The sequence below is a fragment of the Tetrao urogallus genome, assembly GCF_951394365.1.
Source record: "Tetrao urogallus genome assembly, chromosome: Z".
NCBI classification, from domain to species: Eukaryota; Metazoa; Chordata; class Aves; order Galliformes; family Phasianidae; genus Tetrao; species Tetrao urogallus.
This window is the reverse complement of record NC_136816.1, coordinates 58149273-58167835: the sequence shown is the minus strand read 5'-3', so window position 1 is coordinate 58167835 and position 18563 is coordinate 58149273. Positions and strand designations below refer to the sequence as shown.

At 39.4% G+C, this 18563-nt stretch overlaps 1 protein-coding gene across 1 annotated transcript in view; it reads right to left on the bottom strand.

Annotated features, from left to right (window-relative positions):
* Positions 1-9805: 9805 nt before the first annotated feature.
* Positions 9806-18563, bottom strand: part of ANKRD55 (ankyrin repeat domain 55) — a gene marked incomplete at both ends in the record, with an annotated part of 51709 nt that continues 42951 nt past the window's right edge. Inside the window, one exon of the mRNA XM_079548289.1 lies at positions 9806-10074. Coding sequence (XP_079404415.1) covers positions 9806-10074 — 269 coding nt within the window. The remainder of the gene's footprint in view (positions 10075-18563) is intronic.

The window sequence follows — 18563 nt, the reverse complement described above, 5'->3', positions numbered from 1 at the left end:
AAACGATTGCCTGTAATCAGCACTGATAAGGATGCACCTCAAGTACCGCGTTCAATTCTGGGCTCCTCATTACAAAAAAAACATGGAGACCCTGGAGCATGTCCTGGCAACAAAGCTGGTGGAGGGACTGGAACAATAAGGAGTATCTGAGGGAACGGGGATTGTTTAGTCTGGAGAAGAGAAGGCTCAGGGAAGAGGTTATTACTCTCTACGACTACCTGAAAAGAGATTGTAGCAAGGTGGAGGTTGGCCTTTTCTTCCAGGTAACAGTGATATGACAAGAGATAATGGCCTTGAAGTTGAGCGAGGGCAGGTTCATGTTGGATATTAGGAAAAACTTCTTCTCAGAAAAAGTTGTGTGGTACTGGGAGATGCTGGAGTAGTTGTCCCTGGAGATGTTCAAGAAATGTGTAGATGTGCCTCTGAGAGACAGAATTTAGTGGGCATGGTGGTGATAGATTAATGGTTGGACAGGATGATTTTAGATTTCTTTTTCAACCTTAATGATTCTATTATTCCATGATCTGAAGTAGCTGGTTTTGTTTTAGAATTTTAACACACAGCTCACACTTCTTTACCAGAAACCACCCCAAACCAAACCAACCAACTGAAAACTAACAGAAAAACAGCAACACAACCAAAAAAATACTGAACCCAACTAATAAACCAGCAAAAAAAATCAAACAACAACAATCAAAACATGAAGTAATCTTACTCACTGTTTTCTTACTCACTATACAGACAAAACTACGCAATCTAGAGGACTTTCCCAGTGTGATTGGGTAATCAGTTTGAAAATGAGTGACTGATTGTTTTAAAAACAATGTCTGGACATATTTATGCCATTACTTTGAGATGGTACCCCATACCAGGATGTACTGGAAATAATTACAGCCAATTGATGTTATGACATTTGATCTTGTTTTGAGAGTCCGTAAAGTATAATTATGAAGGGTTATTAAGGCTCTCATTGTTGATGGCATTTAAGAGTTAATACTGATCATCTGACCATGTGTATAACATTTGAACAGCTGGAGGATCAGTGCTGACTACTGTCAAGGACTTCCCATAAACATAACCAAAAAAAAAGGAGTTATCTTGAGAAGTCAGGCTCTTGAAGAAGTCCAGATGGCTGCCAAATCAAAAAGGTCACTGGGGTGCTTTCCTCTCTGAAAAGTCTTTCTGAGCTGAGCTATCATTTCTGTTATGAAAATGTATTTAAAAATAGCTTCAGAGTTGGTTTCTCAGACTAACTGTTGGGTAGAGATTGTTGGTAGATTTCTTGAATGGAAGTAGTTCACACCTGTGGCAGCATTTATTTGAAGACCCTAAATAAGGAGAACATTTTGACACAGATTTCTGACACATCTCAGCTGCAGGCAGCTGATGGATTTTTTTTTCCTTGAAGAATATTTGAAGTGGAAAAGTCTACTTGATTGTCTTACATAATACACTTGTTTAGGCATAGCAACCAACAGAAACAACATTCTCTTGTATGGAATGCAAAATCTGTTGTGCTTCCTCAGACTGTGAACTTGGAGAAAACACATGAATGTGAAAATTCACTTGTTGATCTTGCAATGGTGGGATCAAAATATAAGTAGAGCTTGTACACATTTAATAGTATATTCAAAGGAGACCATAAATAAGTGAAGACTGGTGCAGAGAGGAAGGTCTACAGGATTTACTCACATTTTAAATTAGTATAATTTAAGTAATCATTTGAAACAATTCATGCTTGTTAATTTTAACTAGCCTAATTTTGGAACATAACCCAACGTCTGGGTTACTAAATTAGGATTATGGGTTTTAGAAATATTAAACAAGGTAGTTATGGCAATGTGGATTTTATTTCCATAGTAGCATGTTTCTGTGTGGCACAATAATACACACTGATTTTCAATACTGACTGCTGGCTGAAAGAATGCTTGTAAGAACACCCTCAATACCATCAACACACAGTTGTTTGAGTTGATGAGTTTTGTTCAGGCTCACAGAAGAGAGTTTTAAGCATTACTAAATAAGCTTTTTAATTTTTAAAGACAAGTCAAATAAGACAGCAAAGAAACTCGTTATTTAGATTTTACTGCAGAAATTTTCCAGTCGTTACAACAGGAGAACATGACTACACCCTCCTCCTCAGCACTTTCCTACGGTTAAGCTGTAAATACAGATTTGCATTCCTGAGTGCTGGTCATGCACCATTGTGTCTGGGTGAAAATGATGTGCCGAGGTACTTACCAAGTCATGATGCCCAGAAAAGGTTTTGCTGACTTTATGTGCCATATTTGGTGTCTCTCCATGGGCAATATCAGAGGGCAGTAGCACTTAGATTTGGATCAGCTAAAGAGTGTGAAACAAAACATACTCTGTGAGAACCATTGCAGTGTTAATACTTATTATTGCAGAAAAGTTGTGTGTATTAGGTGGTGAGTTCAGGCAGAGTTCACAAAACCTGTCGGGAGAGCAGCTGAAAGAAGCTTGGTAGATATTAACTTGTTTAATCTCTTTTCTATTGTTTGGGATAGCAGAGTGAAAGTGTGACTCCAAAATCTCTGTTTGTGCTATTTCATCCTCCAAGGAGATCAAGGATAGAAAAGCTGATCTTGGCTAGCAGCTAATTTATCCAGAGCAGCTATAGGCCTCTCCTAGTCCAGACAGTTATCACAAAAAGTAACTGCTGTGAAGAAGATTATCATCTAATTTTCCTGAAAATTAAGGCTCTTTCTCAATCCTGTAGTACTGCTCTGGGGCTGTGGTTTCTGGCTAGGATCCCCAGCCCTGCACGAACAGTCCATAGCCATGAGTAATGCTGCTTTTCAAACTGTCAGTGACAGCACTGTGACTACTACACGTCCCTCAGCAGGAGCTTTGCAGCTGAGCCGCCTCGGCTGACTAGTCAGGGTGGCTTTTGGCCAAGTACAAGCATAGGCCAGTGGCCAGGATCTAGTTTCAGACTCAGATTCTCTGCACTGTGTACTAAGAGGAGCCATGTTATTATTTACTGGCTTAGTGGGAAAATTACAGTGATGGAGTGGCTACTACTGCCAAATGCTAAATTTCACTAGACCATATAACAAGCCCTCCAGCTTGCTACAAGATCTCTGTGAATTCTGGAAAACAGGTACTATCCTCATACAAAAACTAAGATAAAGCTTCCATGAGAGCAGACTGTCTTTGTATTCATCACCTTACCAGTGAGCACCAGAAGAATGCAAAGCTAATGGGCACTTGCTTTTTCCATTTAGATAAAGAACTTACACCTGTTTCTGCAGCAACTTTAGAGTCCGTTCTTGATGCTTGTCAGACATGTGCTGATTTGACATTTAAAAAAGTAATGTTGAAAACTGATGGCAATAGATCTGACAGTATCAGTGAATAAAATTTTCATATGAAAAAAAATTTAGGAAGTATTTCTTGCTGTTGTAAACCAAGAGACTGAGGACCTCACAGTCACCCAGTGAAGAACTTGCTATCTGAATTCTTAAGGACTGCTCTGAGGAAAGTAGTAATGTAGCTTAAGTCCTGACACATTGATTTTTTTTATTATTTCTGAAACTAAATATTTTGAACTTTGCATCAGGAACAGCAGAGAAGAGGCTTCACCTGCACTTTTACAAAGCTCATAACTGCAGCATTTGGCAGAATGTACAGCAGGCATGTATGTAAGAGTAAAAACAGTAAAACCTAATGTAAATTCATTGGGCATTAAAAAAAAAGAAAATCCCACCAATCTGTATAGAAGGAAGTAGATAAACACAAGGACCCCACTGCTCCTTACAGCCTATGCTGCTGACAGTTCTCTACATTTCTGAGTGGAAATTTTCATGCATACTAATTATCTTGAATTCATGAATGTGTGTCTCCTGAAGAAACCCAAGCAATGGCAAATCAGAAGCTTTCATAAGATATGCCTTGGAACCCACAGCGCAAATAAGATTTCAATGTTATTTACAGGGAAATCAGTCTTTTAAAAATGTTTAGCAGAGATAAAAAGACTGCAGGGACAGTGACAAACTTCAAGTGGCTTTAGTCTGTAGTTTCGAAGATGTTATGAAAGACACCCATATCAACAGTGGAAAGGTAATCCTTGTGGGTGAGATTGTAACCTAGTGAATTGTGGAAAAAACAGACACTTTAACAGGAAAGGCCAAGCACAAAAATATTTTTAAAGTTTCAAGTACTAAATTCTCAAGATCATCCAAGCCTTTTCTGATAAATATCCTACACAGGATGTCTTGGATACATAGCAGGAGGGTGAATGAACATTTAAGAAGCTCCAGATTCCCAGACCAGAACAAAGTACAGCTATCCGGTGTTAGGACTGGGACAAAATGGGAAACAGAATCTCCTTATGGATTAATTCATCATTTTAAGAATTTAGTGTAGTTGTTCTCAGTCACAAATCTCTGCCTTGTTTCCCAGAGCCTACTATGAATAGTCACAGAAATAGAACATGACTGGCAAATTTTAGAAATAGAAAATGTTATCCATACTACTGTATACTTAGTATATGTAGGTTTAGCATTTCTTATTATTACAATTTATATTTCTAAAATTCGGTGTTTGGAAGGTCTCGTTATAGTCCAAGTATCTTTATAGAACCACTAATAGTGACATGTGGAATGAGAAGTCAGCAGGAGGCTGTGCCAGGTAGGTATCTGCAGAGAATAGACTCAGTAGCAGTAGCTTCAGAAGACAGACCTTGACAGCATTGACTAGAAAGAAGGGAACGCTTTCTGGATGGACTTAGACTTTACTTCTTGGCTAATGGCTGCTGCTTCACATCAAGTAGTTCCCAGTGCTTTTGGTTAGAATTGGCTTTGATGTTGAATACCTTACAATTTTAACTGCTTTGCTGGTAATCTTGAGCTTTTCCACCAACAGAGATAACACAAGAAAATCTCTATTTACTCTGAAACCTAAACCAAGGAACATAGGAAAATGTTATGAATGTTATGAGAGAAAAAATCCTTCCAAAATACAAGTCACAATAACATGCTATTGCAATATTTCTGTCTTCTTCAAAATTGTTACTATAGAGCAGATGTAGTGTAAGAGGTTTAATGAGAGAGTATGATCAAATTATGGAGAAGATTATTATAGTTGTCAAAAAACATTTGAAAGACTGCACAGTCACTTGTCACAGCCAACACAGGTTCACAAGGGAGAAGTCTTGTTAAATTCAGCTTCCTTTTATGACTGGGCTAATCACCTAGTTGACCAAGAGAAGTTAGTTGATGTAATGTTTTCAGATTTCAGGAAAGCTTTTGATACTGTTCCTCACAGTATCCTTCTGGACAAAATGTTCAGCATACAGCTAGACAAATACAAAATGGGATGGCTGAGCAATTGGCTGATGAGGTTACATCAGCCTGGCAGTCAGTCATTAGTGGGGTTCTGTATTTCAGGGCCAGTTCTCTTTAACATTCTCATAACTGACTTAGTTAGGCTATTATATTAGACTAGAAAGTACAGTAAATAAATTTTAACATGACGCTAAATTGGGATGAGCTGTTGATTCCCTCAAAGGGCAGAGAGGCCTTGCAGAGGTCTTGAATAATTAGAGGGCTAGGAAATAATCAACCCCTTGAGTTTCAACAAAAGCAAGTGTCAGATTCTGCACCTGGGGCAGGACAATCTGGATGTATATACAGACTGGAGAATAAGAGGCTGGAGAGCAGCCTGATAGAAATGGATCTGCAGGCACTGGTTGATGGCAAATTGAACATGAGACAGCAGTGTGCCCTGGCAGCCCAAAGGGCCAACCGTACCCTGGGGTGCCCCAGGCCCAGCACTGCCAGCGGGTGAGGGGAGCGGCTGTCCCCTCTGCTCTGTACTGTGTGGCTTCTCCTACAGCACTGGGTGTGGTTCGGGTGCCACAATATAAGGAGTATGTAAAGCAATGGTAGAGTGTCCAAAGGAGACTACAAAGCTGGTGAAGGATCTAGAGGACAAGGCGTGTGAGGAGTGGCTGAGTCTCCTGGGTTTGTTCAGCCCAGAGCAGAGGAGCTGCGAGGAGGCCTGATGGCAGCTGCAGCTCCTGACAGGGAGCGGAGGGCAGCGCTGAGCTCTGCTGTGTGTGACAGCGACAGGGCCCAGGGCACGGCATGGAGCTGTGCCAGGGGAGGGGCGGCTGGGGGGTGGGGACAGGGTCTGCACCAGAGGGTGGTCGGACCCTGGAACAGGCTGCGCAGGGCAGTGGTCACAGCCCCGAGCTGCCGGAGTTCAAGGAGCGTTCGGACTGCGCTCTCAGAGGTGGGGTTTGGATTTTGGGTGGAGCTGTGTGGAGCCTGCAATTGGGCTCAGGGGTACCTGTGGGTCCCTTCCAGCTGGGGATATTCTGTGATTCTATAATTACATGATTAGATGAGCTCTGCAGCCTTTTTAGAATTGTCTGAAAAGTGGCTGTTCTTTTTTACTTGAAAGTGGTAATTATGCTTTTGATGCTTTGCAGTAAAAGTATATAGATTGTGTAGATTTTCCTTTGGTGATAAATGAGTACAGATCTCCAGTTGTGGGAGGAGCAGAGGTTTTTAAAATAACTTACTAGAACGGAGTTTTAGATAAAATAGCTTACACTTTAGGTTACTTATACTGAAGATTGGCCTTTTCATCACATACCCTGTTCATTGGCAGAATAGATTTGAAAGATCCCCATAATATTGTACACTTTTTTTGTTTTACCTTTATTTTGAAATAATGAAACAGTGTAAACCTCCTTCACAATTTTCTGGAAGGGTGCAACACTGCATTCAGTATTAATCTATATGTAAATTATCCACTGGGATAATGTCAGTGCTGTTTTCAAAATCATTTTCCAATTTTACTCATATTAACAATATGTGGTAGGTGCAACATGTTCCAGTAAGGAAGTGTATTATGTTTTGGTCAGAAAATGTATGCTGTATATGTATATTTATGATATATATGTATATGTAAGATGTATATTTATTTTCATAACTCTGTGCCAAGCCAAACTCCCCAGATGACTGAGTACTGCAACACTATGAATTAACATTCAACTAGTGCTACAAGAGAGTGTGTTAGAGATGCTTAATCTCTTGGGAAAACATCTCTGCTATTACCTACTGACCAGACATTTCTTGGTAATTGCTAATCAGCTTTGTTTTCTTTTTATCAACCCTGCAATTATTGTTCAGGAAAATAGCCAAGAGGTCAATATGGCTTAAGTAGGTATTGGTTCATTTGTTATCTTTTGTGCAGTGTACTGCAGTGAACACATTCCTCTGGAGGTGAAAGACTTAACACTGTTTGACAAGTTTATTTACCATGGAACTTGGAACTTGGTTACCCAAGCACAAAGACAAACACAGCTGATGGTGGGAACATTTTGGAGAATAACTTTCAGTGCTTTCTTAAAGCATTATTTTTTAAAAGGATCTATATTTGGTAAACTGTGAACCACCATTTTACTAACGCTTTAGAGAAGAAATGCTTTAGAAAAGTGACCTGGATCTTGGTTCAAATTACTACATATTTAAGATTGTTCAGGGAAATACAGCAGTCTACAGGCAATTAGTTTTTCATTCCTTTCCTGAAAAAAAAAATTATTTTGTGTGTTAATGACCCAGGGGAAAACATTACTTCTTCCCAGAAAAGAAGTGGGATATGATAGAAAAAAAAACCAAACAGCTAGCAGGTATCTCTTACTATCTGTTCACACAAGTTGATCGTATAGATAGGAGGCAGTGCTACTGTATTTCTTGATTCAAGTGATTGCATCTGAGGTTCTCATTTTTTAAGGAATTTCTTTTGAAAGATAGCATTAACCTTGATCAAAAATAGTTCCTTATTCAGCTTTGTCCACACACGTTGCATTAACAATAATGTGTGTATTGCCTACAGTGACATTTAGGATTAATACAGAGGTTACTTGCTGTCATTCAGTGCTGAATGAACAATCTTTTCCTTCTTATCATTTCAGTCTTCACCAAAACCATCTGCTCTGTGCCACTGATTTTTCAGCTTTGATAGTGCCCTAAGACTTGCACTGAAATTTGAGTATTCTGCAATGTTTTAATGTGACTTATGGACCACTTGCCTCTCATGTGAAGTGCCAGAGGGATGTATAAAGAGGTTGGAGCCAGAATGGAGAATTTGGGGGAAGCAGCCGATGGACTTCCCAGGCAGAGAAATTTAGGGGCACTGGAGAGGAGTGCAGCTCAGGTAGAGGCCCTGTGGAAAGGGCACCAGTCTGCACGAGCAGCTCTGGATTTTCCAGTGAAGTTGGACTGAGGCTGGTCATGTGAAAACACGCCAGATTTTTCCTTTGACAGGGCATGCTTTTGCCATGCAGTATTTTTTCCATCTAGCCTCGGGTACTAGGTTGCCTGTCAGGCACAAACACACAAGCTTTTTACTCCTATGGATTTCAGCAAGAAGCTAGATGCATATGTAACTTTGCTACTTTAATTTGATATTTAGAAATAAATAAAACACCACATTATTTTTATGTAAAAGTTCTTTTTTCTCTTTTTGTTGCTTCATAACAGCTGTTGTGCTTTTTGCTTTCTGGCCCATGATAACCACCAGCCATTCTGCTTACACTCATTACCTGAAGGCATTTGAAAACTGTAGCTAGAGAGACATGATTATCTCCTCGTTCATGCTAGGCTTGTCTTTTACAGTGACACAGCAAAAGAAACATTTGCACAGATAATAAAATGTTTATCTAGAGACAGACAGAAACACCACATTCTGGTTGGAGCTCTTGATACAGGACAGATTTACTAGCAACACTGATACAGAACGGGTGATAAAAGGGAACTGCCCTCCCCATTGTGCAGCCCACACTATTCTTTCCCCAGTGGTATTTGGTTGTTCCTAATAACCTCCTTCGTAATCAGAAGTGGAGAAGCCTCCTGGGTAATAGCAGCAATATTTAGATAAGAATTCTGAGGCAAGAGAATGCGGGTGTCTTTGCTAGCCTTTAGGACAAGACAAGCTTGTGAAATGTTTCATCAAAGACTCTTGCCATAGCTCTTGAACTAAACAGCTGCCTATTTAGGTTTCCTTCAGTTTGGGGGATCAAAGCACTAAAGGGATGCCTAATAACGCAGTACCATATAATCTTTGTTTCAAGAAAACAACAGTGAGCAACTGCATTTTTGTAACCGAGGAACATTAAATATTAAAAGAAAGATGTGTCAATCTGTCAGTGCAAAGTACAGTTTTGAATAGAATGTGCTTTAGCCCTGTCTATCCCACAACGATTTGTGTTTCATTGCACTTCTCTGGCTTGAAGAAGTCACAAACTTGAAATGTAGAAAATATGTGAGAAATAAAGACTCAAAAAAAGTTTGTTAAAACTTTCTTTTATTTTGAGATTATTGTTTTAATCTTAAAATGCTAATTTTGATAGCACACAGCTTTGGAATCAGCATCTTTACAAAATGTAGAGAATCCCCATCAATTTGTGTTTCTTTAATTCTGAAATGTAAATCACACAGAAAATCTTATTCTTTCTTCCATTTTTCAGTGGAGGGTTTAACAGTGAAGTGCTGCAACAAGATTGCATGTTATAAGGATTCCATTCACAAAATAGATTTATGGCACATTAAATACTTAGTATTCCCATAGAAATGAAAAGTATAATGAGAATGCCTATATAAATACACTGTGCAGCATTTATTATGTGCAAAGAAACGTCTTTGCTGTTGTTCATTTATACGCCAGCTTACAAGAGCATCATTAGCACAAATTAATGAGTTTTTACTATATACTTATCTTGTAACAAGCTGAGATATATTTCAGCTGATGTGTTTGAGGCCGATGCAATGAGTTAACTTTCAGTGTCTGGGTTGGTGAGGAATTTTTCAAGCTGTTCTGCAGGGTTGGATCTCTTTTGGCTTGGGATTGCAGGTAGGACAAGGCTTGGTTTCAGAGGCTCTCCTGATAGATTAGGCAAGAAAGAATACAGCAAATGATTGTGAGAATATCCCCTTTTCTGAGATCTGGAGGGTGGCACTGGTGGGAGAACAACTGCTCCAGTCCTTAGGGAATTTAAAGGCAGGGATATAAACTTCTTAGCACCCTGAGGTGGTAGATGAGCTATAGAAAAGAAAAAAAAAAAAAAAAAAGAGAAAGAGAGCACAGAAAGTGAGAAGTGGGACATTTTTACAAATAGTAGGTTTGCTTTTTTCTTGTGTATATACTTAGACCTGCTTGTCTTGTGTATACTTAGACCCTGCTTTTGAAAGAAGTGATAAAAATGGATTAAAAATGCCTACGGCCTTTCAGGTCTAATCTTCAGCTGAAAAAAAAAATTCTAATATCAGGAGATTTACTTATAAATAAGACCAAAAAAGTTCTACTGTTTACTTTTGATAAACATGGAATTCACTGTTTGAAGGATATTTGTTGTGTTCAGAGAGACGAGATATCTTTTTTTCAGAAAACAGGCTGCATGAAACAGAACTCTTTTATGGTAATATATTAGTTTTAACAAAGCTTTTGTGGGAGAATGCTTTATTTTTTCAAGAGAAATTGCAGAAAAAAATTGTAGGGGGATGAAATGGACACTTGGGATGCTGTGTGGGTTTCTTAGGTACAGTCAGCCATGAATGTAGGACCAAATAAATATATGCTCTGCATGTCACAGGCCACAAAAGCAGCTAGTACCCTCAGCACACTTAAGACTCACACTGAAACATGAGAGCCACAGCTATTGTGTGTTTTGTGTATTACAGGAGTCATGGAAGAAGATGCGGATAAAGCATGTGTAACTTTCAACTTGCAATCAGCACTCTAACAGTGCTGTGTTTTGAACTTAACACAGTTTTATGCCTTCCCTAAATTCATGTCCTCAAGCTGCTTCATTCAGGCAACTTCTTATTTCACAAGTTCTTAAAAGGAGAATTCAAGACCTTAATAACAGACCTATTTTGCTCTACATTTGACTTTATTTTATTCTCAAGCATTTAATTTAAACATTCATTGAACCTTTGTTTTTCATTCTAACCATGTAATGAGTTTCCAACAGGAGGTAATACCATCCCTATTTTGGCTACAGTTTCTTCCTTGCTATTCTTCACATTAATATTTTCCTGATCACTGTCTCAGTCCATCAGCATTTTCCTTCCATCTTCATCTGTCATACAGAGGTTATTAATGTTTGCATCTGAGATGTTCTATTTTTTGTTTCATCCTAATAGTCATAGCAGCTTCCAGGAAGTTACGGTGTTTCTCTATCTTTTTTGGTGACTTCATCCTTTGAAATAAGCCACAAATGTTTCCTAGTAGTCAGGTACTCACAGCCATTCTGTGATTGGTATCCACTTGTGTCCTGATTCTTAACATGCAGAAAGAATTTCATTATTAAGCAAAAAATGACTTTTTCAGCCTTCTTCATAAAGATAATTTTCCTGGTGCAAGTAGAAGGAGATTCTACAGAAGTTTCATAATAATCTTGTGTAATTCCAGAGAAACTTCTGAAGTTATTAGTGATTTAAAATGTTTTAAAAGAGGTTTAAATGAACAAATTTTTATTAGAAATTACAGTCCATGTCATCAATTGGTGTGAAATGGGTAACTACTGCAGTCAGTGCACCTATGGTAAGATGGACCTTACAAGTTAATTTTAATCTTAAAATTCTTCCTAAGCAAATTAAACCTTTAATACACTTGATGAACTTACAGACAGAATAATGGATGGAGTGTCTTATGTGCTGTAAATTAAAAAGACAAGAAAACAGGACATAAGAGATTACAGATAAGCTGATGTAACTTTCCTACCTAAAAAATTTCCATGCTAGATGTTTCTCAGAAGTAAGTCTTTGAACATATGAAGTCAAACTTCTCACTGCTCATCAAGAAACATTATAAAGATTCACTGGGACAGTGGCACAGAGGATGCAGGAGAAGCGAGAAATTATGTAATTTTAACAAGGAAGAAACACTGACTTTGCCACAAATTTTCAGAATAAGAAAAAGATGCATCCTTTCGACCTGTTGAAAAAGGCTCTTGAGGTGAGAACAGGTTTACAATGTAAAACTGCCTGGATAAATTGGAAAAATGGCAAGAAATTCAGGTAATGAAATTCAGCAAAGGAATATGCAAAATACTTTAGATAGGACATTTAAGACAAATAAATGAAAAAAAAAAACAATCCTAAACCACCAAATCAGCAGGAAAAATGGAAATAATTAGCTAGGTAAGTAGCAATAGCACAGCTAACAGGATGCAGTCTGTGCTCAAGTAAAAAAAATACACTGCGATATTTCAAACAGAAACTCTGAACCTTCCACGCCTCAGTAAAGAGGAAGCACAAAAGTCTTGTCATGCAAACACTTCTATATCTGTAGATTTATCAAGTATATAGTTAAGAAATCAGAAATTTACCTCATTGAAGACATGTCTTCAGTGGGCACTGGAAAAGTTTTGCATCTACCAATTTTTGTGCTGTACACCTAGGTCACCCTGAAAGTAATGCCTCCTATTTATTTCCATATAAACTACAATGGATATAAACAGCACGATAATGCCATTTGATAGAGCATGTTTTTAGCTTCAAAACACTCATTTTCAACATAGTAACTACCATTAGCTATGCATTTTCACCTGAGATGAAAAGGAGCCTGCATGGAATGCTTGTAAAATAGATACCAGTGGAGATGCCACTGTTTCACAACTGCTGCAATCTCATCGTTGCTAGGACAATGCTGCACATGCAGCTGTTTTTCATTGGCCTGAAAAGATGGAGCTCAGAAGGCACCAAATCTGGACTATAGAGTGGGTATGGTAGGGCAGTTCAACCAAGACTGGAAATGTGATCCACAGTCTTCACACTGGTATGGGGCCTGGCATTATCATCTTGCAAAGAAAGGTTGTCTTCTTTGGCTTGATTCTGAAAGTTCAAGCCTTCAGCTCAGTCAACTTCATGATGTAGCAATCAGAGTTGGTGTTTGTCTGAGTTTTCCAGGAAATCCAGAAGGCCCAGCCCTTTCCTAGCCCAAAAGGCAAGGCACATCTCTTTACATGCTGAGGCCTGTGTCTTTCTTTTCAATGGGGTATTCGTATCTTCTCACTCCTTCGACTGCTATCTTCAGTCTGGCCTGTAGTGGTGACACCACACCTCATCACTGGTAATGATGAGATCTAGGAACCTTCAACCTTGTATTTGTTCAAAAGGTACTTGCAAACTTGCATGCAGTTTTCTTTGTATTCCTGTGTAAGCATTGTCTGACCCACCACATGCAAACTTTGTGATATTCTACCATTGCCACCATCATTTCCAATGCACTGAAGCAGATATTCAGCTCCACATACAGTTCCCCAGTTGTAATCTGCCGCTTTGTGTGGAGGAGCTGATCAGAATGGCTGTCAGGAGTGTGGCCTTTCACACTGCTGTTGTCACTGCTGAAATGCACCGCCCACCACCTCACTGTGCTCACATCCACTGTTTGGACTCCATAAATGTTGAGCAAATGTCAATGAATGTCAGTGGCTGCCATTTTTTTATACATAGAGGAATTCAATGGCACTTCCATGTCAGATGCCATTCTGCTGCCATCAGTCACTTGGCAACAGAATGGAATGGAATGCTGGTGAGAAAGTTCCACTGCTACTGCCACAACACCAACATCTGCCTTTGGTGTTGAGGGCCAACATAGTAAGATAGGAATTACTTTTGGAGCATTCCTTGTACACTGTAAAAGACTGAAGTTCTTACCATCTTCCCTTGTACTGTGTGCCATATGATCATGTCAATATTTGTTATTTATTTATCAAGACTCATCAGGTATTTAATTGTGGCAAAGCAGAATCTTCACCTAGAGGATTTAATAATTTGGAAGATATTTTTCCATTTCAGACTATTTTCAGTACAGTTCAAATTTTGATTCCTTGGCAGGCAACATTGTATGTGACTTGCCTGGATCTTGGCAGTTTAATTCACTGACCATATTCAAGGTTCATTCATGTTCAGAAGTTCAGAAAATGGCTTAGTTCCCCTTTATTAGAGAAAAAACAAAAAAGCTTTGCTTTAGTTTATATGAATTTGCATGAGTCAGAGGTAAACACAAGATACAAGACCATATGCTGTGTGACACACGGTAGAGTAGTTTGTATTCATTGATGTTTTGGCATGAAAGCCAAATGCATAGTGAGAGGATCAGTTGTTTCCTTATGTTCAAGTATTCAATGTTTACATCTGTGTGAAAAATTTCTGGAAAGCTTTATGAACTTGATAAGTCCGTAATGGTAGGGTTAAGTAGGGTGAAAGCTTTATCTTAATTTTACCCCTATGCACTGGGTAGCCATCACAAACCCGTCTTCCTTCAATGAAGGGAAAACCAGCATCTAAACATCCATGCTGCCCACCTCGTTCTACATACTACACTCAGGACCTTTGGCTTAGGATGTGCTATAGGAATTTCAGGACTGGGTCACTGATGATTTTGAAATAGTACATATTATGAGAAGTATTATTATTTGTACTGAAACACAGGCTACTGAACCCAGCACTGGAGTCCCTGAGATACAGAACCATTTAGTTGAGTCACCACACTTCCTGAAGTTATATAGAGCAAAAGCACTGGTAATTATTTGTGTTCAGAAGGCAGTCAGCTACCCAGGAATGAATGATACTAAAAGAGCTACTAATTCAGAAAGCCTTTTTCACACGGAAGACACTCTGGACCAGCTGTTGCAAATTGCAGAGACCAGAATTACACTGTCAGGAAGGCACTGCTGAAGGATTATATGCTATCCAGAAGAAGGGATGCTCTTTGACTCTTTCCCTTTACAAACAGTGAAACATGGTGACCCTCTGTAGGGAGAAAAATGCTTCATGGAATGCTTTGCTGTTAACTTGGGAAAGAAGAAATTTCAAATAATAAATATAAAAGTAAAAGCAGCTACTAATCCTCAGATAACATTGTTAAATGACCTGCACAAATAGATCTTCCTTTTTTTTTCTTTTGTTTTTTTTCTCAACAAGTAATAACCTCACAATGGTTTCAGATCTTTCTTGCCACATGAAGAAGTGAGAGAAACAGAGAGTTCTTTTGAAATATTTCTGTATTTGCTTGGAAAATGGTTCTGGCATGGTGTGAGCAATGTGTAACTGCTGTTAAATGTGTTGTTCAGGGTCCTAGGGAGGGGTGTGTGATGAGGTAGGAAGGGTGTTTGGGTGCAAAGTAAGAGATGTCAGTTCATGACAAGGCTACTCAGAAAGGTATTTGAAATAACTCTTCGGCCCTGAGAACATCTGCAGTATAGGAGCTTATGGCTTAAAGTCACTGAAATCCACTGCTAATATTGTCCTACTAACTTAAATTTTAAGATGTATTTACTTAAAGGTTAAAACATCTCTTTTTTTTCATTGTCCTTCCTTTTCTAGGAGATGTTTCTTCTTTTTATTTATTTTTGACAAGTTTCAGTTCTCTTTCTAATTTTTGCTTGTTTTATCTTTTCAGTTCCCTGGTTGTTTTTTTGTTTAGTTTTTTTTTTCCTCTCCACTGGTTTTGTTGCATGCTTTTAGCACACATCTACTGCAATGAAACTAGTAGAAAAACACAAATGTTTGTACTCAAACTTCATTGCTGGAGCCATTTGCCTAAATAATGTCTGTGACTGGAAAAGTAATATTTTTAGGACTGGATGGAGGGTGACTAAAATTTTGGCTCTGACATAGATATTTGGAAAGCTCCAGGATCAAATAGGTCGTTTATGTTAACAAAGAAGAAACTTAATCTGTTTGAAAATAGAATCATAGAATCATGAAATCATAGAATGGTTTGGGTTGGAAGGGACATTTAAGGTCACCTAGTTCCAACCCCCCTGCTATAGGCAGGGACACTTCCCTCTAAATCAGGTTGGTTAAAGCCCCATCCAGCTTGGCTTTGAATGCTTCCAGGGAGGGGGCATTGACAGCCTTGCTGGGCAACCTGTTCCATTGTCTTACCATCCTCTCAGTAGAATTTCTTCCTAATATCTAGTCTGAATCTACCCTCTTCCAATTTAAACCCTTTTCCCCTTGTCCTGTCTCTATATGCTCTTACAGAAAATCCCTCCCCAGCTTTCCTATAGGTCCCCCTAATCCTAATCCATAGTACTGGAAGGCAGCTGTAAGGTCTCCTTGGAGTCTTCTCGTCTCCAGGCTCAAGAATCCCAGCTCTCTCAGCTTGTTCTCACAGGGGAAGTGCTCCAGCACCCTGATAATCTTCATGGCCCTCCTCTGGACCTGCTCCAACAGCTCAGTGTCCTTTTTGTATTGTGGGGCTATGTAACTGGATGCAGCACTCCAGGTGAGGTCTCATGAGAGCAGAATAGATGGGCCAAATCACCTCCCTCAACCTTCTGGTCATGTTTCTCCTGATGCAACCCAGGATAAGGTTGCCTTCTGCGCTGCAAGCTCACACTGCTGCTCATGATGAATCTTTCATCAATCACCACTCCCAAATCCTTCTCCTCAGAGCTGCTCTCAAGCCATACTCTGCCCAGCCTGTGTCAGTACTTGAGATTGCCCTGATCTGGATGTGGGACCTTACAGCTTGCCTTGTTGAACTTCATGAGCTTGGCAGGGGGGCCCATCTCTCCAACCTGTCCAGGTTCCTTTGGATGGCATCCTTTCCCTCTAGTGTGTCAACTGCACCACTCAGCTTGATGTCATCTGCAAATTTGCTGAGAGTGCACCCAATCCCACTGTCCAAGTTGAAAGCAAAGGTGTTAAATAACACCAATCCCAACTTTGATCCCTCAGGAATACAACTTATCACCCATTCCACTTGGACACTGAGCCATTGACAACAACTCTCTGAATGCGACCATCCAGCCAATTCCTTATCCAGAAAGTGGTCCATCCATCAAATCCATTTTTCTCCAATTTGGCAACAAGAATGTCATATGGGACAATGTGAAATGCTTTGCACAAACCCAGGTACAACTTAAATAACTTTTATTATCTTGAATTGTTGTTTGGGTAATAGTGACACTTGTATAAATGTACTTTGTTAGTTCACTATGTGATGATTATTAACTCTAATAAGCAAATCTTATTCGCAGAGCCAATTTTCTGGCACGAGACTATAACTAAGATCCCAGTTGTTTGTGTGAGTTTCTACAAAAATACCAGTGATTCCAAAACATTTTTGTTTTTTAGAATTTTGTTTACAACAATATTTTGAGTAGAAAACAGAGAATGTCAGTAGAAAGCTTGAAAACAGAAAGAAAGCTTGGAGCTCAAGTTTCTGAAGCAGTTGGAAGATTTTCTTTCTACCAAGGAGGCAGAAATACCACCTCAGTATTCCACAGCCTTTCTCATTTACTGTGCAGCAGCATGGGAGGATTCTGTATTTCCTGTACACAATCTGATGTTCTCTGTAAAGTTACCTCTGCTGTTTCATTTTTAGTAATGTTGTCATAATGCAGTATTGCTTCATAAGCTCAGATCACGAGAGGGAAAGGATTTTATATTTAGCTCTGAAGACTAAATGCTTTAGGATCTGGCTAATCTACAGAATGACAAATAGTAAACTACAAAACCTTATTCAAAATACACTGAGGGATTTGAACACAAGAAAGTGAGGACGTGGAGTAGTGTTTGCATGCAAAGGACATCCCAGTCCCTGGCTAGGTCCAGACTGAGACACTCACTGAGTCTTGACACTCTGCGTGGGCTGTGGGAGCGGGGTGAGGCATTCCTTGGCCTTTGGGTAGGAGCTGGCTTCTAACTGTATTAGGAATGAGGAGCTGGCTGACACTGCAGAGGAAAAAAGGCTGCTGCTCTCTCTACTCATTTTTTTTCCCAATTTTTTTCTCTCCAGTGTTACAGAAGCATTCCTGAAACCACAGTTTTTAGAATGAGAGAACTGAATGATTCCCACTCTCAAGTAAGAACTAGTCTAGTGTTCAGGACAGAGTGGGATCTGTCTTGGAAATTAAGAAGGAACTTCTATGTTGGAAACTTGATTGTCTTGATCTAATCCTCTTCTCTCAAACTTTCAATAGCAAAAGGACACAAGTGCCCATTGTGATATTTTTCACACTATCTGTAGAAGGGTCACTGCTTATTTTGGCTTCTGTCTCACATGCCTAACCTTCCTATGGTGTGCGTTTATTAGGGTGTTGTCATCCATCTCTAGTGACTCTTTGCATATTGCAAATCACCTCGTTACACCATGTCCTTCCCTGGTTAAATGCTACCATAGACCGACAGGCAAATGCAAACTTTTCTGATAGTGAAAAATCCCACATTTGTGAGATTTCCAGTCTCCTCTGCTCTGGAAAGCAAATGTAGCACCAAACTCTCCTTTCTGTTGGTACAGATCACTTCTGTTAGATGAGAACTACGAAATGAAGAGGAGAAAAGAATTGTGATCAACAGTATAAAGTCCATCTGGAAGTGAGCCAGTCAATAGTGAAATAGCCCTGGAGCTGATACAGGGGCCAATACCGCATAACATCTTCATTAATGGCTTGGACAATGACACAGAGTGCATCCTCAGCATGTTTACAAGCAATAAAAAGCCCTGAGGAATGGCTGATACAGCAGGTGGAAGTGCTGCCATTCAGAGAGCCTAGATAAGCTGGAGATGTG